At 40.7% G+C, this 27,334-nt stretch overlaps 1 protein-coding gene across 1 annotated transcript; it reads left to right on the top strand.

Moving 5' to 3' along the window:
* The first annotated feature begins 19 nt into the window (after positions 1–19).
* Positions 20–27,334, top strand: fkbp14 (FKBP prolyl isomerase 14). The gene is made up of 4 exons (XM_078539038.1): positions 20–376; positions 20,608–20,759; positions 23,625–23,752; positions 25,607–27,334. The coding sequence occupies exons 1-4, from the start codon at positions 171–173 to the stop codon at positions 25,763–25,765; spliced, it is 645 nt and encodes a 214-aa protein (XP_078395164.1). The 5' UTR covers positions 20–170; the 3' UTR covers positions 25,766–27,334.

The following is a 27,334-nucleotide window of genomic DNA, read 5'->3' as shown; positions in this document are numbered from 1 at the left end:
GGAGGGGGCGGGGCTTAGTCGGCATGACGTTTGTGTGAGAGCTCAGCGCTGAAAAGTTGTAGCTGCCACGTCTGCGCGTGTTTGGCATTGAGTATCAGAGGGAGGGGACGGGATAGGCAATAAAAGGGATATATTCCCAAAAAGTGCGGCTAAAACTTACTTTGCGTATTATGATGCCTAAATGTTTAAACGTTTACCAAGCACTCATTTTTACCTTTGTGCTGGGTTATGCCAGCAGTGCTCTGATACCAGAGCCTGAAGTGAAAATCGATGTGTTGCAAAAGCCTTTCTTCTGTCACCGAAAGACCAAACTAGGTGATCGATTACTGATACATTACGCTGGATTCTTTGAGAATGGGACCATGTTTCATTCCAGGTAAGTCTGTGAGGTTCAAGACTTGATAGATATTTCAGAGTTTAAAATGTCAAAAATTATCCGAGATGCATTATGAGGAAAGATGACTGAATTGAATCATAACGGCGAAGGAATAATTTGCATTTATATTGTGCCTTCCACAACCTCAGGATGTCAAAACAAGTAATCAATTTGTGCACAGCAAAATCGAACAAACAACAATGAAATAAATGACCAGGTGATATGTTTTAGCTATTGACAGGATAAATGTTGGTTAGGACACCAGGAAAAATCTGCTCTTGGAGTAATGCCTGAGATCTTTTGTGCCCACCTAAGAGGGCCTTAGTTTATTATTTTATACAAAAATAGTACCTCCAAGAGTGTAGCACTCCACTACTACTGCACTTTTATGGTGTTGACAAAGATGCTTGCTCAGCGATCAACTTGTGGCTAAGGACCCAGCTATGTCCCATGCTTTGATGCAGTGAGTCCAGTTCTCCTAAAGGAGTATGAATCATCTGGTGACCTCCATATAGCAGGCCACCTCATTGAGTCTTTGAATACTACATGTCATGCCAAATGGGAGGAAATGACAGCAGGACTTAATTTCATTCATTCCAGTCGGAAGGACTGGAGCCTGATTCACTGTCTTACAGCAACCTAAAATTCATCTGTACCAAATTGTCCATCAGTCATCTTGAACAAAGTTGCCAGCACCTGCTCCATGAAGTGAAGGTACCACTGGGAAGAAAATAAAATGCCTCACCTCTAACAAGCTTAAAAAAAAATCACCAGTGCACAACACAGTAGTCCTGATCCCTTCAAGATCACATAACTGGAGAAAGCAATAAGGGGCCTAAAATATAGCAAAGCATGGGATATGACAACATTGCACAGATTCCTGAAACAACCTCCTCCCCCCAACTCCACCCTGTGCTCCTGTCTGGCTGACTCAGTTCTACACAAGAATCGTCAGCTCAAACTCGCTCCCAAAGGTGTATCGTATGGCAAAAATCATTGCCATTTCAAAGCCTGGAAAAGATCTCATTATCGGCTAGCTATTGACCGATTTCACCACTTTGTGTGCTTTAAGATCTTTAAGCCTCTTATCCTGCAACATACATCTCTGGAGAATGTTGACCAAGTTGGTTTCCATAAGGGATGCGGCATATATGATCAATTACTGTCACTCACCACCTACTTTGAAAATGGCTTCCAAAAGAACCTGAAGACAAACATGCTGCTACTGGACCTCACAGCTGCGTATGATACAGTGTAGCACGCTGATCTGCTCCTAAAGCTGTCCAGAGTGCTTTCAACCTGGGTTGGGACAGTTGTCGAAACATACTGGCATGAAAGAAGATTGGCTAGCTAACTGAAACAGAGTTGGCATAAATGGATTTTTTTCTGGTTGGCAGGATGTAATGAATGGTGTGCCACAGGGATCAGTGCTGGGGCCTCAACATTTACAATTTATATAAATGACTTGGATAGAGGGACCGAAGGTATGTTTGCTAAATTTGCTGATGACACAAAGATAGGTAGGAAGGTAAGTTGTGATGAGGACATAAGAAGGCTACAAAGAGACATAGGTTGAGTCAGCGGGCAAAGATCTGGAGAAATGGAATATAATATGGGCAAATGTGAAATTGTCCATTTTGGCAGGAAGAATAAAAATAAAGCATATTATCTAAATGGTGAAAGATTTCAGCACTCTGAGATTCAGAGGGATCTGGGTGCCCTAGTGCCTGAATCACAAAAGGCTAGTATGCAGGTACAGCAAGTAATTATAACATTCCATTAGCTTTCCTAATTTATTACGAGGGGAATTGAATATAAAAGTAGACAAGTTATGCTTCAGTTGTACAGGGCACTGGTGAGACCACATCTGGAGTATTGTGCACAGTATTGGTCTCCTTATTTAAGGAAGGGTGTAAATGCATTAGAAGCAGTTCAGAGAAGGTTTACCAGACTAATACCTGGAATGGATGGTGAAAGGGTTAACAATTTTATAATTTTATTTTGTTAGAAGTGTGTTTCAGTAAAAGCAGGGCTGTAAGCAGAAAAGCAGAACTGGGGATAGCAGAAATGAGACAGGCAAGCTATAAAACAAAAAACAAGGCCAGGGAGTGGGTGTTGAGATTAAGGTTGCCCAGAACCTGCACAATTAGCAAGATAAGAACATAAGAAATAGGAACAGGAGTAGACCATTCAGCCCCTCGAGCCTGCTCCACCATTTAATAAGATCATGGCTGATCATCTTGTGTTTCGATTTCCACATTTCATCTAACCCCAACAATCTTTGATTCCCTTGCCTATCACGAATCTATCTAGCTCTGCTTTAAAAATATTCAATGACCCCGCCTCTACTTTCTGAGGCAGAGAGTTCCAAAATCGCACAACCCTCAGAGAAAAAAATTCTCCTCATCTCTGTCCTAAAAGGGCAACCCTTAATTTTAAAACAGTGCTCCCTAGTCTGGTCTGACCCACAAGAGGAAACATCCTTATGACATCCACCTTGTCAAGGCCATTCAGGATCTTGTATATTTCAATCAAATCATCCCTCACCCTTCTAAACTCCAGTGGAAACAAGCCCAGTCTGTGCAACCTTTCCTCATAAAACAGCCCACTTATTCCAGGTTATCAATCTAGTAAACCTCCTTTGAACCGCCTCCAATGCATTTACATCCTTCCTTAAATAAGGAGACCAGAACTGCACACACTATTCGAGGTGTGGTCTCTATATAACAAGGATGACATCCTTCACGGAATCACAGTGCAGAAGAGGCCCTACGGCCCATTGAGTCTGTACCGACACGTGAGAATTTCCCTTACTTTTATGTTCAATCCCTCTCATAATAGAGGATAGATAATAATAATAAAGATATGGTAGTCTTGCAAGGATGAGAACAATGTCTAGTGTCTGTATACACGTGAAATAAGTAACCAAAGCTGGAGGCATCTGTTGAGCATGTGATTGTGAGTTGACAAGATTAGAATATTTGTACATGAGTAACTGTCTGTAGAAAGGAGATTTTGTTGTAATCTGTAGAGTACTGTCTTGGACCGCCCTGGGCTGTCTCTCCCTGCGTACGCTTGAATAATTAATAAACGATCATAGCCTATACCTGAGTCTCCTGGTGGTTTGTCCAGGTGAACTACAACATTTGGAGCTACGAGGAGGGCAAACGGGTGAGTATGTTTATTTACCACTCCTAGTTGTGTGTGTGAGAGCGAGAGAGAGTGAGATGCTATCCAAATAAAGGATATGTGTTGCTAAACATGTGGGACTTTTAATCTGGATTCAAATTTATAAACCTGAGAGAAAGGCAGTTTTAATTTTGATGGTGTAAATTACTGTTCTTACAAAGTTTAAACATTTGAGGTTTGGTTCCTGATAAAGTTCTCAAAAGGGAATTTTTATTTTAAAAGATTTGACAACAATTGACACTAATTCAAATGCTGCAAGCTTTTTGTATTTGTAAGTCTGTTCCCAAAATGTAAAGTTAAAGTCAAGACTTTGACAAAGTTTGGCAGAAATCCAATTTTTGGTAGAGTTAATGAACCTGGGATAATTTAAAAATGAAAAAAGGTCAGACACAATCTAGTGAGTTACTTTTGAGAAAATAAAATGTTGTTTGAGGGGAGGATGATAAGGAAGCAAAACACATTAATGCCTGGAATAAAAGAGAAACACTTGACTTCTGTTTTAAAAATGTTATGACAATACTTTATTGGACTGTAAAGTCTCTCCAGAGAAAGCTGAATGAGGTAAGATGGCAGCTATTGCATGTGTAAAATGGTATGAAGAAATTATTAAGGGTAGGAGATAGAGGTAGGGAAATAGGACACAATATACAAACTGTTTTAAGAGAACTGAATTTGATAATCTGGCCATCACCTAAGACATTGGAACCACACAGGGGAGATAAGCAAAGATCTAGAGACACAGATTCCATTGACATGGAATGGTTAATATGGCCTAAGGAAACATTTTAAACAATCAGAGCAATAGAGAAACTGGCCTTAATAGAATCTTAAGATGATCATGGTCAGAGGGAGTAAAGAAACTTAAAGGTAAAAGTATAAGGAATCTGTAGTTGCGGCAATTGAAGGGTAAGGAGAAATATTACTTAATGACAATTTACCACAAAATGGATACAGATAAAGAGAAAGCTGGAAAAAGGCTAATTAGATGTATTACTGACTATATTAATGTGCCCGAAAGCTACAAAAAGTAAGACCACAGGATTAACACCAAGATGACAGGCAGAGTTAAGCAGCTCCCAGCGAGAACTGCCACTTGAAGTGAAGACACTGAGCCATTGAAAGATAGGATAAGAAGGTGCATTGTAGAGTTGGGTAGACAGCTTAAGGAATTGAGGTCTGTGGCGAGACAGCAGCAGGAGATAGTGGACCAGGAAAGAAGTGAGGGGGAGCGGCTCCCCCAGGACATACCAGAAGTGAGGGATTTTTTTAAATTAATTCAAGTTGATGTGGGCTTCGCTGGCTGGGCCAGCATTTATTGCTCATCCCTAGTTGCCCTTGAAAAGGTGGTGGTGAGCTGCCTTCTTGAACTGCTGCAGTCCATGTGGTGAAGGTACACCCACAGTGCTGTTAGGAATCCAGGATTTCGACCCAGTGACAGTGAAGGAACGGCGATATATTTCCAGGTCAGGATGGTGAGTGACTTGGAGGGGAACTTCCAGTGGTGGTTTTCCCATCTATCTGCTGCCTTTGTCCTTCTAGATGGTAATGGTCGTGTGTTTGGAAGGTGCTATTGATACGGTAATGGTGAAAGTAACGCCCGAGAATCCAGGTTTTGCACCCAAGTGGATAATAATCATTAGCGATACTTGCGCCTGTGTGGATATGAAAGGGAAGGGGTGCTGGAAGCACTGGTCGCAATTGAAGCATGTTACTAACTGATCTTATTTTATAGAACTAATTGCGACCAACCAGTGATGACTGGGAGGTCTGTACTTGAATCCACAGGAATGACGCTACAACAACAGCACTAACTGACTTAAGTGGAGACAAAATGCCATGGCCACAATTAACTGATTCTCCCTTGTCCAGTATTGAGCCCTGGAGCAGAGAATGGACTAGTGTTGATAAAAAGTGTACAAAACTCTGTATGATAATGTACACCATGAGCTGGTACTCTTAATCCTAAACATCTCCAATATTGACCTGCCTGAGTGGTGTTCAGGTCATACTGTACGCAGCTCTGGTAAAGCAAGTGACAACATGGGCAGTTTAGTCTAACAGTGCAAGGCGGCCCATGGTTGCACCCCCTGTTCAGGGAAAAAGTCAGCTAAAATGTAGTCTGGTTAATGACGTCGCCATAGCATTTAACACAGGGACCTCAATTGTAAATTTGATTGATTTGGCAACAGTGGACCCAAAGTTCTGGAGCTTTAGCTCTCATCTTAAGAAAAGTCTGGAAAAGGACAGGGGTTCCAGGACAGGCAACTCAGTATGGACCAAGACCTGACACAGATGATTGAGTTTGGCCACTGTACTAGAGAGCCATGCTTGGACCATCGACAAATGGATTAATGTAGAGAGAAACCTCTTAGATGATGCAGTCAGGAATGATGTCTGCAGCACCTATGGATCATGGATGCTTGAGCAGACACTGGAAAACCTGAGACAAATACATAAGGGTAAGGTGCCCCTGTGGATAACAAATGCGCACTTGTTTAACCTGTCACAACACGAGAATTATGTTCTGACCGTTTGCAAGCTCAGGGCTCTATCTAACACGTGTATATAGAACCGATACGAAGCTTGTTGTGAATAATAATGTTAATCGGCATTGTTTTGGCAATCCCGATCATACCAGAATCAACACCCACTAAGACATTATACAGAGTAGAGAATATTGGGGTAATTAGGGGGGATTATTATGTAAGGCATCATAATATCCCCCCATATGCAGTAGAAATAAAGGATAGCATAGTAAGCCCCACTTTAGAGAGAGGCAGACTAGAGGCCTCCTCAGTAGTGTGTCCACATCCAATACATGAGACAGAAGAAGCAAAGTACGGGTATAATGCAACAGCCAATTGTACAATGGAAGCTATATGGGATACAATGAAACCAACTCATGTTGCTTACTAGGGTGCTGGGAGATATTGCCTTACCATGTCACAAAGAGAATATCAATATGGGAACAATCGATCTTGGCCTATAATCAGCTCTGTGGTGTGTCTACACCCACAGGTACCAGCCAGGGTGGGAAACGTAGAACTGGTGGAAACCTGCAAGAGGAAAATAATTCATGTGCAGGTAGAGGAAAAGCATAAAGGAAAACCTGACATAGTATTTGAGACAGTTCTCCTATGTAATCCACTGGTAGCATAATACCTTACAGGTATCCGTGGTGAGAGCCAGTGAGTGCACAAAAGCTATAACAAGTTGCAACAACAGGTTAAAACACTGACAGACGAGATCGAATAGATAGACGATATCACATGGCAGGAAGACTCATGGAATTGGAGACTAAATGTCCAGGTGCTCCCATGGATTAGGTTCATCTCACAAGTTTTGGTTATGGTCCAGTTGGTATTGGTTCTATACTTAACAAACTTGGTTCACTGCACCAGAAGGGCACACAAGAGATGGCAAAGAGTATGGGATTTCAGGAATATGGTGGCTAAACAAGAGAGACAAGTTCCTATGGGTTTTCTAATGATTGCTGGGCCAACCTGCACAGATGGTATAACCCAACACCCTTATAACCCTAAACTTGGTATCTGGCCAATATCAATGGGCGGCGGAGTATAAGGAAAGGGGAAATACTGCTGAGCTGCCTGCCTTGGGCTAGGCCAAGGGCCAAAAGTGGGGACGGTAAGGGTTAACAATTTTATAATTTTATTTTGTTGAAAGTGTGTTTCAGTAAAAACAGAACTGTAAGCAGAAGGGCAGAACTGGGGATAGCAGATGAGTTTTAGACAGGATAAGAAATGAGACAGGTAAGCTAGCAAAACAAAGGACAAGGCCAGGGAGTGGGTGTTGGGATGAAGGAGACCCAGATTCCTGCACAATCAGCAAAATATGGTGGTCTTGCAAGGATGAGAACAATGTCAAGTGTCTGTACACATGGGAAATAAATGACCAAAGCTGGAGGCATCTGTTGAGCAGGTGATTGTAAATTGACAAGATTAGAATGCGTACACCACTAACTGTGTATAAAAAGGTGATTTCGCTGTAATCTGTAGAGTAAGGCCTTGGACTGCCCAAGGCTGTCTCTCCCTGTGTATGCTTGAATAATTAATAAATGATCATAGCCTGTACCTGAGACTCCTGATGGTTTGTTGAGGCAAACTACAACAGGTGGGTTGTCTTATGAGGATAGGTTGAACAGGCCAGGCTTGTAACCATTGGGGTTTAGAAGAGAAAGAGGTGACTTGATTGAAACTTTCTAAGATCCTGGGGGCTCTTGACAGGGTGGATGTGGAGAGGATATTTCTTGTGTGGGAGAATCTAGAACTTGGGGGGGTCACTGTTTAAAAATAAGGGGTTGCTCATTTAAGATAGAGATGAGGAGAATTTTTTTCTCTGAGGGTTATGAATCTCTGGAACTCTCTTCCTCGAAAGGTAGTGGAAGTAGAGTCTTTGAATGTTTTTAAGGTAGAGCTGGATAGATTCTTGATAAGCAAGAAGGTGAAAGGCTATTGGGGGTAGGCAGGAATTTGGAGTTGAGGTACAATCAGATCAGCCATGACCTTATTGAATGGTGCAGCAGACTTGAGGGGCTGAGTGGCCTACTCCTGCTCCTAATTCATATGTTGGTATGTACTCCTTCGCAACAGACAATTCAGAGTCCACCTTGGCCAAGGGTGAAATGCATGGAGAAGACAGGCCAATAGACTACCACAGAGCTCAGTGCTAGCCCCAATGCTGTTCAACACACATACAAATGACCTGCCAACAACCATGTCCCCCGCAAGTTCATCTATGCTGATGACCTCTGTTCCATCCAAGCTCCGTCCTTCTGTATTCTGGACCAGGCCCTTAATGAAGGCTTTAAAAGTTGACAGACTACTGCAGCACATGGCGTCTCATGTTGAATCCCTCTAAAACTCTGTGTATCCATCTCCACAATGCCAGTGTCAAAAAAAAATTGCATATCTACATGGATGGCCAGAGACAAAAGCAAGATACCAACCCAACATACTTGGGAGTGACTCTAGGTATCACTCTGTCCTTCCAGTAACATCTGAAGAAAACAGCAGCAAAGGTCAAACCCTGAAACAATCTATTAACCAAGCTTGCTGGACCCAAGTGGGACACTGCTGCTGTAACACTTCGGACCTCAGTACTTGCCCTATCACTCCACAGCAGAGTACTGTGCACCTGTTTGGTAAAGATCTTGTTGACACTGAATTGAACGCAACAATGCACATCATAACTGGAAGCCTCCACTCAACACCCCTCCTTGACTTCGTGTCCTCACATAATCACTCGGTCACACATGCAGCAACTGATAAAAACCCACAAGTTGGCTGAAACCATCCGTGCTGTGCCTCACCTGCCACTCTATGATGATCTGGTCAAGTCACCTGCTGCCCATTTCCATTTTGGCGCCCCAAACCGATCAACCTTCCTGAGCAAGATCCTTCAGCAAACATCCTTTGGATGAAGGAATGGGAAACATGGGAAATCACTAAAAAGTTCCTTGCAACAAACCCCAACTGTCGAATGGCAAGCTTTGAACTTCCATGCTGCGAGTGAAGAAGAGTCATATGGACTCGAAACATTAACTCTGTTTCTCCCTCCACAGATGCTGTGAGACCCTCTGAGTTTTTCCAGCATTTTCTGTTTTTATTTATGTTGAGAGTGATCCTTGCTAAACAGGTTCAGGAGAAGCCAGGGCCACTATGCAGCCAACCTCCACCACTAGGGCCTCAGTACAAATTCCTTATGCACTTGTGGAGAGAGACAAACAATGCTGCACATTATCAAGGAGTGTCTTCTCTATAGACCAAGTAACAGACTAATCACCTTAAACTCTGCAAATTAGGAGGTTATTGCTTGGCTTCAGAGATTTGCATTTAGATAAGTATTGCCCTGAAGTGCCAACCTAGATCATATGCAGAAGGCTCTGCAGTGACACCACTGAAAGTTGTATGACTGGTGTGTAACAATGCCGTTGTGCTTCACTTTCACATTGCTATCCAGTGGTTCCATGTGTAAACTGATGCATAAAGTGATGCCATGAATTGAGTGTCAGTTCTGTCTCTGATTCCTGACTGCAGTAAAGCCAAGCAGAGTGAAAACCCTTCCATGAACTATCTAACATAATTTAAATTTACTGGCTGCAACATAACTTCAAATTGGTTAAATGCCATATTTTAAAATTCCCCTGGCAGTCCATCTTAATTGTATACCAATTGTATGCAGGTAATGAGCATTAATTAGGAATTCACTGGTGCTCCCATAAATGGGGCACTTAATTGGTAATGTATCCTACAAGAGAGGTATAAATATGAACAGACAAACTGGTGATTCGGTTAGGAGGTGTATGTTTGTAATGTGTTTCTCTAAATAAAGGCTTACAAAAGTGTGTAAAGATTGGCTCTAGGTCTTCCCTTCATTGTCTAGCTTTCTGGAACAGAACAGCCCATTGGTAAACAGTCAAAGAAACATGCATGAAAGTGTTCTTGCTCAGTGTTTCTTTGTCCCTGAGCTTTTGTGGAGGGCTGTCTGCAACATGACAAATGATAGATGGTTCTTGACCATCAGCAGATCCATTGTCGTATTGGGAACTATGGTGTAATTAAAGTCTAAATCATACCCCAAAGATTTACATGTGTTCTGTTTATGGAATTTAGAAGATATGATTTTGGTAGAAAATAATGTTTTTTAAAAAAAATACTAGTAAATATCCCATGGCGTTGACATGAGGAGTCAAAATGAAATGGAGTATTTAGGTCAAATGAAGTTCGAGAGTGAGGGGTATTTAAAAAAATGTATTTGAGATGTGGGCCATCACCTACAAGACTGGCATTTATTGCCCAGCCCTAGTTCTACAGATGCAGGTTGGTTGGCCAGCTTTGGAAAACACTAAAGACTGAGTAGTGATGGTGTCGAAAGGTTTAATTTAACTATGTGACTTTCCAGGCCAAATCAGAGGAACCAACCATATTAGTGCGGGATTCACACAAGTCAGATTGGCACTTTCTTTCCCTGCAGTGCATTGATGAACTAGTTGTTTATAGTTACTAATACTGATACTGATACAGCTGTTTATTTACTGATATTTAAACTAAATTGAAATTCTTAGATTGTCATGGTTGGATTTGGTTTTTTTTATTATTCGTTCATGGGATGTGGGCATCACTGGCTAGGCCAGCATTTATTCAGAGGGCGTTTTTAAGAGTCAACCACATTGCTGTGGGTCTGGGGTCAAATGTTGGCCAGACCAGGTAAGGACATCAGATTTCCTGAAGGGCATTAGTGAACCAGATGAGTTTTTACAACAATCAGCAATGGTTTCATGATCATTAATTTCATTCCATATTTTTATTGAATTCAAATTTCACCATCTGCCATGGTGGGATTTGAACCTAGGTCTCCAGAGCATAGCCCTGGGTGACAATACCAGTATGCCACTGCCTCCCCATATTACTCCAACAGCAGCATAAAGTCCCTTACATTGTTATAGCCTGTGCCAGGGTGAGGGAGGGATGCAACACTGTAGGCCTAGAAGTGGCTAGCGTAAGTTGGTAAAGGATGCGAGAGGATGGGGGGAGGACAGAGTAGGACTCTGATGATAGGGGAAAGTAGCGCAGAATTTGAAATTACTGGCGAAGGGAAGGTAATGTTAGAGGCTGGAGGGTGGCTTAAGAGGGGAAGGTTCTACTTGATAAGCCATTTTTTCTTGGGTGGCTGGTTGAACTGCTTCTTTCTTTCACTCCATTATGTCTGTATCTCATGTTGTCCGTTGTGCCTTTCTGATGATATCTCCAAGTATCAGCCCTTCTGTTCCACAAGTCATTTTAACCTAGTAGACAGGTATAAAAAGGCTAAGTGAACATTAGCTTTTGTTTCAAAGGGGCTGGATTACAAAGAGGAAGTAGCTATGCGTTGTACAGAGTCTGTCCCCATCCAAAGTACAGTTTTAGGCATTGCACTTCAGGAAGCATGTGTTGGCTGTGGAGATAGTGTAGCACAAATCCATTGTCTCGCTTTTCCCCCCTCTCTTTAATTTCCTCCAGCCCCACAACCCTCTGACACATCTGTACTCATCTAATTCTGGCATCTTGAGTATTCCTGATTTTAATTGCTCCACCATGGGTGGTCATGCCATCAGCTGCCAAGGCCCTAAGCATTGGAATTCTCTGTCTAAACCTCTAGCTCTTTTTATTCCTTTAAGATGCTCCTTAAACCAACCTCTTTGACCAAGCTTTTGGTCATCTAACCTTATATTGCCTTACATGGCTCAGTGTCTAATTTTGCTTTAAACACTCATATGAAGCACTTTGGGATCTTTTATTATTATGAGTGTGAGGTTTTATAAGGTGGTTATGTTTTAAACTGTCTCTTATAATTCATAATTAAATGAAGCAATGGAGAGGGATATGTGACCTCCTAGTTCTGCCTGGCAATCAATCTATGTGACTTGGTTGTCAGGGGCCAGGGCAGGAAAGGGCAAGTCCTGTTGAAACTCAAGTGCCAGCTTTCATGCCTGAGCACAAAGGAAATAGCAGTTGGCCTTGCTGTGGGCAGACTTGGAGACTCTCAGGCAGTCAGACTCTGAGAACCCAAACAGAGAGAGTGTCCTGGAGAGAAAAGGACAAGGAAACAGAACTGCTGTGAATAGCAGGGGAAAGGGCTGTTTTCTGTGGCCACCACCAGGCAGAATGCTGGTGGGAGTTTATGCCCTGGTCGAAGAGATGGGACCTGTAGAGATTTAAGGACACTGGAAGCTTCACCCTGGCATGACTGGGACAAGCAGTCACCAGTGTAGGCCAGAAGTCGGTTTGGGAATTCCCAGAAGACTGAGGAAAACTATTTTCAATGGACACTTGACGTTACAACTCAGTGAAATTGGGAGAAGTGAGCCTGTTGGAAGCTGGGAATAACTTCGGACTTGTTCTTGTAAAGAGTGCAATTCTGCGGAGAGTACGGTGAAACGTATAAATGCAGCGTGGGGTTTCTGGTTGTGTTAAGAAATTAAGGGAGGACATCTTTTCTATAGTTTAGTGTATTAGTTGCTTTCTAAGTAATGTTTAGTCAATGTTGATTTAAGTTTTTTTGTTAAGCATAAAGTCTTTGAAATCTTGTGTGATCCTTTGAGCCGGTCACAAGGAATTCAAATCTCTCTTTAAAAGTTAATGGTCTCTTTGGGGTCATTATTAAAGGTGCTATGTAAATAAAAGATGGTGGAAATGAGGAAGCATCTTTTCACACAAAGGGTAGTATAAGTTTGGAATTCTCTTCCCTTAAATGTTGTGGATGCTGGGACAATGCCTTCAAGATTGAGATTGATTGATTTTTCTTTGATAAGGATAGCAGGTGATAACGATTTGTACTGATATAGCATTTTTAATGTAATAAAATGTTTCAAGGTGCTACACAGGAGGATTATCAAACAAAATCTGAAACCGAAACATAAAGAAATATTATGTTATCAGATAATCAAAAGCTTTGTCAAAGAGGTAGGTTATAATGAGCATCTTACAGCAGCAAATAGAAGTAGAGAGGTTTAGAGAAGGAATTGCAGAGCTTAAGACCTTGGCACCTGAAGGCATAACCATCATTGGCAGGGCAATTAAGATTTGATGCGAGAATTGAAGGAATGCAGATATTTCAGAGGGTTGTAGGACTTGAGGTTAGAGATGAGGAGGGAACAAAGCCATGGAGGGATTTCGAAACAAGGACAGCCAACATTAACCCTTGTGGCCATCAGTAAATAATGGTGACTACACAACCAGCAATCTTTTGTGCTCAATAAAACATTATATGTATTGTGATTCTAACAGAGTATACACACCTGTCTTTTGGTTGGCTTAACAGGAATGGCTCACACACTAATATGTAATTCTGTTACATATTATATAGAAATATGAGTATAGAAATAGGAGGTTAGTCCAGATAAATGCGTGGTTGGAGAAATGGTGCAAGTGGGAGGGCTTTAGATTTCTGGGACATTGGGACCGTTTCTAGGGGCAGTGGGACCTGTACAAGGTGGACGGGTTGCACCTGAACCAGAATGGGATCAACATCCTTGCGGGGAGGTTTGCTAGTGCTGTTGGGGAGGGTTTAAACTAACTTGGCGGCGGGGGGGGGGGGGGGGGGGGGGTTTAGGATCCTGAGAGGAGGTTCAGCAGGGGGAGATGCACAGTCAAAATTAGAAGAAAAAGCAAGTGAGTCTGGAAGGCATAGAAATTATAGGCCAGTTAAGGCACAAGGGAGTTTGGCAAGGTTCGATGGTATTTATTTTAATGCAAGGATTCTGACGAATAAGGCAGATGAGTTGAGGGCACAAATTAACACATGGAAGTATGATGTCATTGCTGTCACAGAGACATGGTTGAGAGAGGGACTGGATTGGCAGCTCAATATTCCAGGATATAGGGTCTTCAGGAGAGATAGGGAAGGAGGTAAAAGAGAAGGGGGTGTCACAATATTGATCAAGGAATCAATTACAGCAGTAAGGAGGGATGACATCTTAGAAGGCTCCTCAAATGAAGCCGTATGGGTAGAACTGAAAAATAAAAAAGGAGCAATCACATTGCTGGGAGTGTACCAAAGGCCCCCAAACAGTTAGAGAGAAATAGAAGAGCAGATATGTAGGCAAATTTCAGAGAAGTGTAAAAATAATAGGGTAGCAATAGTGGGGGATTTCAACGTCCCCAACATTAACTGGATTAGTCATAGTATGTTTAGATTTATTAGATAGATAGGTTTAGAAGAAGCAGAATTCTTAAAATGCATCCAGGAGAGCTTTTTAAGCAGGTACATAGAAGGTCCTACAAGAGAAGGGGCGGTCCTGGACTTAAATTTAGGGGATGAAGCCGGGCAAGTGGTAGAGGTATCAGTGGAGGAGCATTTTGTAGATAGTGATCATAACTCCATTAGATTCAAGGTTGTTATGGAAAAGGACAAGGATGGGCCAGAAATCAGAGTTCTAAATTGAGGGAAGGTCGATTTTAGTAGGATCAGATATGATTTGGCCAGATGGACTGGGAGCAGCTACTTTTCGGTAAATCTGCATCAGAGCAGTGGGACTCATTCAAGAAGGAAACAGGGAGAGTACAGGGCCAACATATTCCAGTAAAGACAAAGGGACCAACAAATCCAGGGAACCCTGGATGTAGAGGGATATACAGGATTGGATAAAGAGAAAAAGGGAGGCTTATGGCAGATACCGAGGGCTCAAAACAGTGGAAGCCCTTGAGGAGTATAGAATGTGTAGGGGGGAAACTTAAAAAGGAAATTAGGAGAGCAAAGAGGGGGCATGAAAAAACATTGACAGGTAAAATAAAGGAAAATCCAAAGTTATTTTACAAGTACATTAGGAGCAAGAGGATAACTAGGGAAAGAGTAGGGCCCATTAAGGACCATAGTGGTAATTTGTGTGTGGAGCCAGAAGACATAGGTAGGGTTCTAAATGAATAATTTGTGTCGTTGTTCACAAGTGAGAGGGACGACATGGGTATGGAAATCAAGCAGAAGGACTGTGATATAATTAAAGAAATTAGCATAGAAAGGGAGGAGGTTCTAAGTGGTCTGGCAGGCTTAAAAGTAGATAAATCTCCAGGCCCGGATGAAGTGTATCTCAGGCTGTTGAGTGAGGCAAGGGAAGAGATAGCAGGTGCATTGGCAATAATTTTCAATACCTCTCTGGCCACAGGAAAGGTGTCAGAGGATTGGAGGACAGCCAATGTGGTACTGTTATTCAAGAAGGGACGAAGGGATGAACCAGGGAACTACAGGCCAGTCAGTCTAACTTCAGTGGTGGGGAAACTATTGGAAGTAATTCTGAGGGACAGAATTAATCTACATTTGGAGAGGCAGGGATTAATCAAGGACAGAGAGCATGGTTTTGTTAAGGGGAGATCATATCTGACTAATTTGATTGAATTTTTTGAAGAGGTGACCAGGTGTGTAGATGAGGGTAATGCATTTGATGTAGTCTGCTTGGACTTCAGCAAGGGTTTTGATAAAGTCCCGCATGGGAGACTGATAACGAAGATAAGAGCCCATGGGATCCAAGGCAATTTGGCAAATTGGATCCAGAATTGGCTGAGTGGCAGGAAGCAGAGGGTGATGGTCGAGGGGTGTTTTTGTGACTGGATGCCCATGTCCAGTGGGGCTCCACAGGGATCGGTTTTTAGTCCCTTGTTGTTTGTGGTGTATATAAACGATTTAGACTTGAATGTAGGAGGGTTGATTGGTAAGTTCGCGGACACAAAAATTGGTGGGGTGGTAAATAGTAAAGGAGGATGGCCTTAGATTACAGGAGGGTATAGACGGCCTGGTCAGATGGGCTGATCAGTGGCAAATGGTTGCCACTGAAATTTAATCCGAATAAGTGGGCAGGACAAACAAGGCACGGGAATACGCGATGAATGGTAGGACCCTGGGAAGTATCGAGGATCAGAGGGACCTTGGTTACATGTGCACCGGTCCCTTACAGTAGCAGGACAGGTAGGTAAGGTGGTTAAGAAGGCATATGGGATACTTGCCTTTATTAGCCGAGGCATAGAATATAAGAGCAGGGAGGTTATGCTGGAACTGTATAAAATGCTGGTTAGGCCACAGCTAGAGTATTGCGTGCAGTTCTGGAATCCGCATTATAGGAAGGATGTGATTGCACTAGAGAGAGTGCAGAGGAGATTTAGAAGGAGTCTCTCCTGGTCTGGAGAGTTTTAGTTATGAGGAGAGATTGGATAGACTGGTGTTATTTTCCCTGGAGCAGAGGAGATTGAAGGGGGACATGATTGAGGTGTATAAAATTATGAGGGGCATAGATAGGGTAGACAGGAAGGAACTTTCCCCTTGGTGCAGGGATCAATAACCGGGGGCATAGATTTAAGGTAAGGGGCAGGAGGTTTAGAGGGGATGTGAGGAAGAATTTTTTCACCCAGAGGGTGGTGGGAATCTGGAACTCACTGCCTGAAAGGGTAGTAGAGGCAGAAACCCTCATAACATTTAAGTAGTATTTGAATGTGCGCTTGCGATGCCATGGCATACAAGGGCCTCATGCTGGAAAATGGGATGAGAACAGTTAGGTACTTGTTTGACCGGCAGAGATTCGATGGGCCAAAGGGCCTTTTTCTGTGCTGTAAACCTCTATGGCTAAAATAGTGCATGTTGGGTGACCAGGAAAGTGTGACTGTACAGCATCTGCTAAAGGTATAATAGGAAATTGTAAGACAATGGATATTTTTTAATGGAAAATCCCATAATGGTTTACATTCCATGTATGCAATTTAACATGTTAAGGATGTTTAATAATGCCCTACACACTCAAATTTTTCCAGCTCTACCTGTCCCACCCCTCCTTAAACCAGCTTATATTTCACCTCTTTTCTATTTTTCCTTAGTTCTGGTGAAGAGTCATACAGACTCGAAACGTTAACTGTGTTCCTCTCCACAGATGCTGTCAGACCTTCTGAGTTTTTCCAGGTATTTTTGTTTTTGTTTTGGATTTCCAGCATCTGCAGTTTTTTGCTTTTACACTCAAATTTTTGTTCCATTTAAAGTCGTGCAGGTGCTAATGACTTTCAATTCAACAAGACTGTTCACAGTACAAGTGTACTGAGCTGAAATATATATTTGTGTGACATGGGTTTAGGCTTAGTGCACTTGTTTTATTTGTATTAATCAACTTATTGGACTTCTTTGAAGAAGTAACATGTGCTGTGGATAAAGAGGAACCAGTGACCAATGGATGTACTGTATTAGATTTCCAGGGGCTTGTGATAAGGTGCTACATCAAAGGTTATTGCGGAAAATAAAAGCCCATGGTACAGGGGTAACATATTGACATGGATGGAAGACTGGCTAGTTAACAGAAAACAGAGAGTAGGCATAAAGGAGTTGTTTTCTAGTTGGCAAGATATAATGAGTGGTGTGTCACAGAAATCAGTGCTGGGGCCTTAACTGTTTACAATTTATATAAATAACTTGGATGAAGGGACCGAAGGTATGGTTGCTAAATTTGCTGATGGCACAAAGATAGATAGGAAAGTTACCAAGATAGGTAGGAAAGTAAGTTGTGAAAAGGACATAAGCAGGCTACAAAGGGGCATGGGTTAATTGAGTGGGAAAAGATCTGGCAAATGGAGTATAATATGGGCAAATGTGAAATTGTCCATGTTGGCAGGAAGAATAAAAAAGCAAAAAACTAAATGAGAGATTACAGAGCTCTGAGATTCAGAGGGATCTGGGTGTCCTAATGCATGAATTGCAAAAGGTTAGTATGCAAGTACAGCAAATAATTAGGATAGCTAATAGAATGTTATCATTTATTGCGAGGAGAATTGAATACAAAAGTAGGGAGGTTATGCTTCAGTTTACAGGGCACTGGTGAGACCACATCTGGAGTACTGCATTGTTCTCATTTAAGGGAGGATGTAAATGCTTTGGAAAAAGTTCAGAGAAGGTTTCTAGACTAATAACTGGAATGGGAGGGTTGCCTTATGAGGAAAGAATGGACAAGCTAGGCTTGTATCAACTGGAGTTTAGAGTAAGAGGTGACTTGATTGAAACATAAGATCGTGAGGGGTCTTGACAGGGTGGATGTGAAAAGGATGTTTTCTCTTTTGGGAGAATCTAAAACTAGGAGTCACAAAAGTAAAGGGTTGCCCATTTAAGACAGAAATCAGAATTTTTTTCTGAGGTCGTGAGTCTTTGGAACTCTCTTCCTCAAAAGGCGGCAGAAGCAGAATCTTTGAATATTTTAATGGCAGAGCTAGATAGATAAGCAAGGGGGTTAAAGGTTACTGGGGCTACGCAGGAGTGTGGAGTTGAAGTTAAAATCAGATCAGCCATGACCTTATTGAATGACAGAGCAGATTCAAGGGACTAAGTGGCCTAAACCTGCTCCTAACCCGTATGTTTGTACTCACTCCCTTCCCTACAAAGTCTGAAAAGATATTATTTCATAATTAATTGAATTATATCAACTCCATGAAATATGAAAAAGTATGGATATTACATCATGTGTTATGCAACATATAAATTGTTCAAAATTGGGTGAAATAAAAATATGATGGAATAAAGACTTGAGATTCAGATTGAATTGAAGAATTGATAGTGCTATTAACTTTAGAATTGTACAGCCAATGGTGGACTCATGGTCCTCCTTCTCTTGAAGCATTGCCAAGTATAAACAACCCAACCTGGAGAAAACGGACAGCACCATAGACCCAGAAACATAGATCTCCTAAACTACAATTGGATTAAGGCTTCCTGCAGCAAACTAAAAGTAAAAAATTGCTTATGGGCATTTGCACACTCCAGCAATGGGGACTCTGTGGAGCTCAGCTGGTATTAGGGAATGAGTGCCTTGACATCAAATATAAGAATGAGCAGCATGCCAAAGTCACTCTCCAGAAATAGAAACCTTGATTTTATCACCAACCATTGACTTTGCATGGAGATAAAAAAATTGGGAGGGGTGTAAAATGGGCGCCTGACTCACCATCACCCATTTTGCAATATTGTATAACAAAATCAACCCCATCTTGTTTAAGTCAGGTAAGATGACCTATTGTGGAGAAGCACGGCATATTCTTAATTTTGTATGTTTACATAACCAGCAAGTGCATTGGGATATTAATGGTGCTATGTAAATGTAAATTGCTGATTAAACTAAGTGAGTCTGATCATAATTGTGCTGTTTATTCACTTGCTGTGGAGCAAACCTTGCCCTCAAAGTTATATCTTAGTCCATCTTTGGAGAGATCAAAGAAGTACACATGAACGATTCAAATATCTGGTTCAGGTCTCGAGGTGTTTTTACACCCACTGGTTACTCTACCTTACAATGTTAGTTGTATTTCAGTTGATAGCACTCATGCCTTTGAAACTCACCCAAGAAACTTAAGCATAAAATCTATGCTGACACACTAGTATTGAGAGAGCATTGTCGAACTGCCTTTTTTAAGCTCATTTGGGTATATCTAAATATCCCTAGTCCTGTTTTGAAGAAGACCAGGGAAGTTCTACCCAACCTGGCCATCATTTATCCCTCAATATCACTATTACATTATCATGTTGTTGTTTGTGTGAGCTTGTTATGTGCAAATTGGGTGCTGTGTTTCCTACATTACAACATTCTTTCTAAAAGTCCTTCATTGCAGGTAAAGCATGTTGTGACATCCTGAGGTTGTGAAAGTGTTATATAAATACAAGGGCCATGATTTCCCGAGCGGGGGGCAGGGCCCGCTCACCGACGCTTAAAATGATGCGGGATGACGTCGGGCAGAACTCCTAACGTCACTGCGCCCCATTTAAGTTTTCAGGTTGGCAGGGGCTCAGCAGAATCAGCTGTGCGCCCGCCGACCTATCAAAGGCCAATTGTGGCCATTGACAAAGTAGTTAAAGCAATTAATGGACCTGCCCGTCCAACCTTAGGGTTGGCGGGCAGGCCGGGAGCCCTGGCGGGCATTAGAAAAACCATGAGACCTCATCCACGGGCGGGATGAGGTTTCATGTAGGTTTTAAAAATGTAATTAAAGTGTATTTAAAACTGATGGATATGTCCCAACTCATGTGACTGTCACATGAGGGGACATGTCAGGGAAATTATTTTTTTCTATTTTTCAGATTTTTTATTGTGCAGCCAATCTCCCTGAGGCAGCACTTAGCCTCAGAGAGATGAAGTGCGCTCTTTTGTGCGCATGCGCCAAAGAGCACACTCTTGGTTCAGGGAATCCCCTCCCCCCCCCGGCCCACACAGGGAGCGTATAGCTCTTCCTTGCGGACGTCAAGCTGGGCCGGCCTTAATTGGCACGCCCATGTAAAATGGTGGAGTGCTCCCGCTCCTAAACCTTCCCCCCCACCCCACAACAGGGGGGGGGAAATTCTGCCCTATATGTATGGCTGTGTGAGCTAATGCCCATAAGAAGTGAGACTTAATTTCATTCTTAGTATGTGTTCCTCCAGAATGCATGTACATTTGTGGGTGCATTCATCAATTTTTTCAATAGAAGTATTTGGAATAATCTGCTTATGATATCTGTGCTCTCAAATTAGGGTACTGAAACTATTTTATTGTATTTCAGTCATGAGAACAACAATGGCGAGGCAGTTTGGTTCACACTTGGGATTAAAGAATCACTTAAAGGCTGGGACAGAGGGTTACGTGAGATGTGTGCAGGAGAGAAGAGGAAACTAATCATTCCCCCAGCCCTTGCCTATGGGAAAGAAGGAAGAGGTATTGCACCCAGAGTTAACTACACAAATGAGATTTTTTTTTAAATGCTTAATCCATTCTTTTTATTGCACAGTCTTAATATATTTTCTGTATACTTAACCACCAATTCAGGAAGTATTTTGCAAATGATATCTTATCTAGTATATATGTTGATTGATACCAAATACTTTGAGATAATTGCGCAAGATGAACATTGCTGAAATTACATTGATTGCACAGCTGAATCTTTATTGTTCTTAACAATCTTTCAACGTACATGAGTTTTACTGCACCTAAACTTGTGTGTTTTAGTGCTTTGTATTTAACATATTTTACAGTGAGCCATCTCATATCCAACCCAGTTGATTTTAGCTGCCATTCAGTAATATAAGCACAACAGTTGGGGTGGGTAAATTGGGGTGTACAAGAAATGAAAAAGTATGGGAGTTCAATAGTCCCAGTTATGTCATAGTTACATGTCAAGTATGAAAAGGCAAGCATCAGTCTACTCGGGACTCATGATCAACTGCTTTGTGTTACGATCCCCTTAGGAACTGTTAACTTTGAAAAAGAATTATGAATTTTCCAGTGACCAATGCAAAGGATCGCAAGGCAAGATTTCACATTTTAAGACTTCTGCTGTAACAAACTAAAATCAACATCGACAAAACATTACTTAGTAGGCAACTAATACTCTAAACTACAGAAAAGGCACTGCCCATTAATTTCTTAACACAACTGAAAACTACATGCCACATTTATATTAGGCAACTAATACACCACTCATAGCAGAGATGTAGTCTTGTATATCAAGCCCCAAGCTCCTCCCAACTTCAACAGGATCTATTCTCCCTACCTGACCAGGGTGAGTCTTCCAGTGTCCTTTTTAAAATAGTTCCTTCACTAAATCTTCTGAGCATAATCAAATTGACTGCAGTAGCAAGGCACTCTCTGGTGATTCCTTGGTCTTCAAATCTCCACAGCCTCACCTCTTCACCCTCTTCAAACAGGGAATCCATCCTCACCAGAACTCTGCTTGGTGGTTAACACAAAAACAGTCCTTCTCCTCTGCTGCATTGCAGCACCTATTTTCAGTCTTCTTTCCCAAATCTCTCTGTCTGAGAGTCTGTGTGCAGCAAGACTAGCTGTCACCTCCTTTGTGACGAGTTGTTAAAACTTGCATCTTACTTTCAATATGTTTTGACCTGGGCCTCCCTTCCCATGACAACCGAGTCACACATTGGCTTGTCTCTGGGCAGATTTCATAGGAGGTCACATTTCCCCCATTCTAGGACATTCTGCCTCATTTTAAATTAAAAGAGTAACATTTGACATAAGAGATGACACAGCACACATATGCTCTTCAGGAAAGTCATTCTGCAGTTTTGAGCTCTAATTGCTTTTGGTGCAGGTAATATGTACAAGGAACAAAACCAAATGTTGTGCTTGTGTAGGCATTTAATATGACTACCAAAATATCCTGCATCTACCTTTTTTCATCTTTTTCAACTAATGTACTAAATAATTGCTAATATGAAAATTGTTAATGATTTTATTATCAAATTACTAACCATTCCATGCTCTCTTTGGTTAACAGCTAACATGGTCATGCATACTCAATGCATATCCTTGAATTGAAATTTCCGTTACCCGATGACCTTTGCATGCTGATTTTGGCTGTTGTCAGTTTTACTTTCTGGTAAGGTTGGCTGCAAGTGAGTGAAAGGGATACCATAATGGAATCATTCCATCTATCCTAATCAGTGACTAATGATTGACTGCTTGGTGATATGCAACCTGGCAAGATTTGTCCCAGAGTACATATGTGGTGATAGTCTAAATCTACTCTAAATCTTAGTCTGATTCAAACTCTTGTTATCCCTTTACCCTCAACAGCTGAGACCCACATAATCTCTAGATGTCAGTGTATGTTAGGAATATGAAGGGTTGTTAAGATAAACATTGAATATTGGATGTCGAAAACATTAGGCTTAACTGTGTTTTTTCCTGAGCTTCCAATTCTCATTGGCAAGAATCACACGTGAAAATTAGCCATTTGAAAATGGTACTCCAGTGCCCAGCAAGGAGTCAATGGCCCCAAAAATTTATTGTGGCACTATCCTGCCACTGGACTCGGAGGTCTGTAATTACATATCGCCAACAGATGCTCATGTTACTAGTACCCATCCTGAGCACTCACACAATTCAGGAGAGACTGCAAAATGTGGCAAAGGTTGACTTCTGCGGGAGTACAATTAACAGTTACTCCTCGGCCTGAAGTTCAAATTTAGCGAGAATAATAGAATGCAAATCTTCACTCTCTGCTGCCTGTTAGTCTTGTTCATTAAATGAGTTTGACCAATTTTGATCCAGTTACCAATGGGCATGACTTGACAATACAAAACCACCGCTAATTCAGCAATAAACTGACCAACTCGCGCAGTGTGGCTGAGAGAGAAATGGAAAAATGATATTGCAGGTGCTCTCATGCTACTGGGGCAGAGTTGAGGAAGCTGTACTCCATATCTAGTCATGCTGTATCTCTTGGGAGTGCTTGGTACTAACACTGGGTGCCCAAAATCTGAAATGTTTCATTTTTCACAAAAACAATTTAAAAAGTAAGTAAATAACATTACAATTTAATTGTGTATAGTATAACAGTTGGCAGCAAAATTTATCCCCACATTTTAGTTTGTTTCCAAGTATATCTTGATGTTTATGTCAACCATGTGATCAGTGATGCAGGACAGAAATTATCAGGCCTTTATTTGGCAGAAATGGTGAGGTGGAAGTGATCATTTCAGGAAAATTCTGAAAAGTCATGACATTGTTTAATTTTGTACACAAGTATTCTGTTTTGCAACTAAAATAAATATGTTAATACAGGAAAAATTCCACCTGAAAGCACTTTGACATTTGAAATTGAACTTCTTGAGATCAAAAATGGGCCACGGTCTCATGACTCATTCCAGGAGATGGACCTCAACGATGACTGGAAATTGTCCAGACAAGAGGTAAGCCTATTTTTATTTATAGATAAATATTCTCTACTCTCCAGATTAAAATTAAAATCAAAATTACACCGAAGTGTCTAAAACCAGGAAAAATAAATTATAACATTTGATTCAATATAAAATGTACAAAAGCAAAAAAAGAGTGGGAAAGAAAGATGTAATCAAGAAAGATAGTTAAAGAACAGAGCATTTTTTAAAATGTAAATTTTAATTTTTAAAAAAATTCTCCACCAATAATTAAACTTGGAAGGAATATGACCCCAGATTTTAAAATTAAATTTAAGACCAGAGAGCTTGTTTGGTAGAATTAAGACTTATTATACCATTAAAAAATCAATTACTTCTGAATGCAGCAGCCTTGCCTTAATTTTTTTGCTGGCATGTTTAGTGGGAAGCTAGTGGGTAAGTACCGCAAGTTCATGCATTTCCTATATTTTAATGCCGAATCTATCAATGATGTACCGTTGTAGTGAAGCTGGTAGAAAACAAAAGAAAATCAGACAGCAACTCCTCAATTTTTGCATTTAACTGTGCATGTGCAGAAGCTAGAAATTGTTGTCCGATTTACTCCAAAATAACAGCGAATGCTGGTACCCTCACTGCTTTTTCTATCATAAAATCCAGGTTATTGGGTTTCTCGCCAGCCTTTCTAAACTCTTTTTTGTTTCCCTTCAGCGTTTCTGTTCAGTTTTTTCTTATCTATCATCGACTTCAGATTTGTCATGTGCCTTGTTTATGAGTCTAATTTCAATTTCTGTACTTATTGAAGGAACTCCTTTTGCTACATTACAATTTCTTCTTTGTGACAATATATCTTCATCTGTCCCTTAACATTTTGTGTTTCAGTATTTCCCATTGTATCTGTACTAACTTAACTGCTAGTTTTTTTATTTCCAGTTTATCTGGGCTAGTTCCCTTTTTTATTTAATTAAAGGTGGTTTATCAAAACTCAAGTACTTTTAACTTTGTCATCTGTCCTTGTCAGTTGTTATATTGAACCTAATAATGTTGTGGTCACTGTTTGCTAGATGCTTCCCTGTATCTTGCATGAACTACTTGTCACATTTCATTCTGACAATCAAATCCATTGCTTGCTTTTGTTGGACTAAAACATATTGTTTATGCAGCAACTTAACTGTAAATGAGCAATATTTAATGTAGGTGGACTTATTCTGGCCATTTTAAAATGGTTTCCTTGCAAAACTGTCCTTTTTTCCTCAATGATATTGTTTATTATTTTGAGTATAGAGTCTCCCTCAATAAACAACTAGAAAATATTGTTTAATTGCAAAATTTCAGGCTTTCAGTCATTTTTATTTTATTCACTCATGGGATGTGGGTGTCGTTGGCCAGGCCAGCATTTATTGCCCATCCCTAATTGCCCCTGAGAAAGCGGTAGTGAGCTAACTTCTTGAACTGCTGCAGTACATGTGGTGTAAGTGCCATTAATGGGGCCCTTATTGCACCACGCACTCATTATTACATTACAAAAGAGCTTCCCAGATCCACAAACTTGGTGTCAATAGTTTAAGAATCCAGCAAGCACATCAGGATCACTTAGTGTCTGCCTGCACACACACATACACATTTACCCAACCAGAATAATTTTTAAATAACTTGATAAATACCTGCCTAAAGAGCAAGATCTTCCAACAAGTAAAGCTTATGAATGTGGATGCCTAACGTTTTTTATTATGTAAAATACTTCACATTTAAATTTTGTTTAGTTTTAATTCCATTTCTATCTCCCTAGTATTACAATATTTTTAACATATAAACTTCCTACACTTTATTATATATGCCTTTGAATGTTCCTTTCTGCTAAATTAATCCTGGGCTATCTTTGCAAATTAGGTGAAAGAGTACCTCCGCAGAGAATTCGACAAATTTGGAGTTCCACAAAATGACACCCAGCAGGAGTCTATGGTTAGAGACATCTTTAAAAATGAAGATGAAGACGAAGATGGATATATTTCTGCCAGAGAATTTACATATAAACACGATGAGCTGTAAATCATTTAATGGCTCTGTTCCCTGCCAGCATATGAGGACGCTGCATTTGTGATTTCAAAGGTTTATTTTTCAAAGGAAAAAAATAATCACTCCATTGAAAAGTAAGCCTGATATACGAAGTCTCTTTTCAAAAGTTTTTTTTTAAGAAGACAAACCTGACATATTCTAAAAGATGACTGGATGAATTGCTCATTGGATGGCATATTTACCTCCCATTTTAAATGTTTTACCTTAAGCATCCACTCAGTAAGTGCAGACATTTCTGTGGACATTAACATCAATCATAATTATATGACAGTTGTCGAGATAGAGGGGGTTTTGGAATCGCAAGTCCATTACTGATTGATTGATTGTTGATGTTCATTTTGAAAAGGTGCACTGTTCTTTCAATTGTGCATTGCCGAAGACTTAGTTGCGTGTTTGTGGTATAAAACAGAGGATTGGGTGAACAAAATATTAATCCAATCTGCTTTACCAGTGAACTGCACACTCCTTTTACTTTTTTTTCACTAGATTTTTTTTACATAAAACACTGCCAGAGTATATTTAAATATGTTCAAGAAGAGCTTTCTCACAGTAGAAAATACTAAAACAAACTCCGACTGGTGATTTTTACCTCCTTCCCCCTCACCCTGCCATGACAACAAAATTCAGTTAGATGGAATAACTTTGTCTTTCTTGTTTATGAACGTAATTTAATACATTGTTTCTAGTGTTAATTGTTGCCAAGATAATTAATTATAGATGAGGAAGATAATTTGGCTAACTTAATTCATCCACCCAGGGAGTTCCTCTAGTCCACCAAATGTCACATTCAATTTTTTTCTTAAGTGCCAGGGTGTTTGCCTTGACTACTCTGTTCGGAAGTGTATTGCACATGTTGCTCGCTTGATGTAATGCACTTCCAGATAGCAATCCTAAATATATTTTTTATTAGTTTGAATCCATGTCCCTTTGTTAGGCTCTCTCAACTTAAAGTATTATCTTTTTAAATCTATTTTACTTATATACTTCTAAGATTATCTCTTAGATCTCTCCTTTCCAGGCTGCAAATTTTAGTCTTTCCTCATAATTCAAACCTTTAACACTACCCTTGTGATCAATCTCTGCAATGTCTCCAGCACTTGAATGTCTCTCGTATGTCTCAGCAACTTGATTTGTATGCAGTGCTCAAAAGTGTGGCCTGACTTGAGTACTGCATAGTTTGGACATAATTTTTTCTGACTTGTGTTGCCTATGTAGTTCAGTGTTCTGTTGGCTTTGTTTATTCATGCTCTGCATTGGTTGGATCTGTTACATGTCAAGTCTATAAACTTCATCCTTAGCTATTTTAAAACGTCCACAGATTATATATACTTCCTACTTTTTCCTTTCCTACATGAAACGAGGTTTGCTACAGCTGTAAAAGCCAAAATAGATTAGAAGAGCATTTAGTATGAAATTGTACGGGCAAATCTTTTAAAACATCCACAGATTATATATACCACCTACTTTTTTCTTTCCTACATGAAACGAGGTTTGCTACAGCTGTAAAAGCCAAAATAAATTAGAAGAGCACTTAGTATGAAA

The sequence above is a fragment of the Cetorhinus maximus genome, chromosome 3 (genome assembly GCF_964194155.1).
Source record: "Cetorhinus maximus chromosome 3, sCetMax3.hap1.1, whole genome shotgun sequence".
NCBI lineage: Eukaryota > Metazoa > Chordata > Chondrichthyes > Lamniformes > Cetorhinidae > Cetorhinus > Cetorhinus maximus.
Note: the sequence above shows the minus strand (reverse complement) of the source record. Positions and strands in the feature narration are given on the sequence as shown.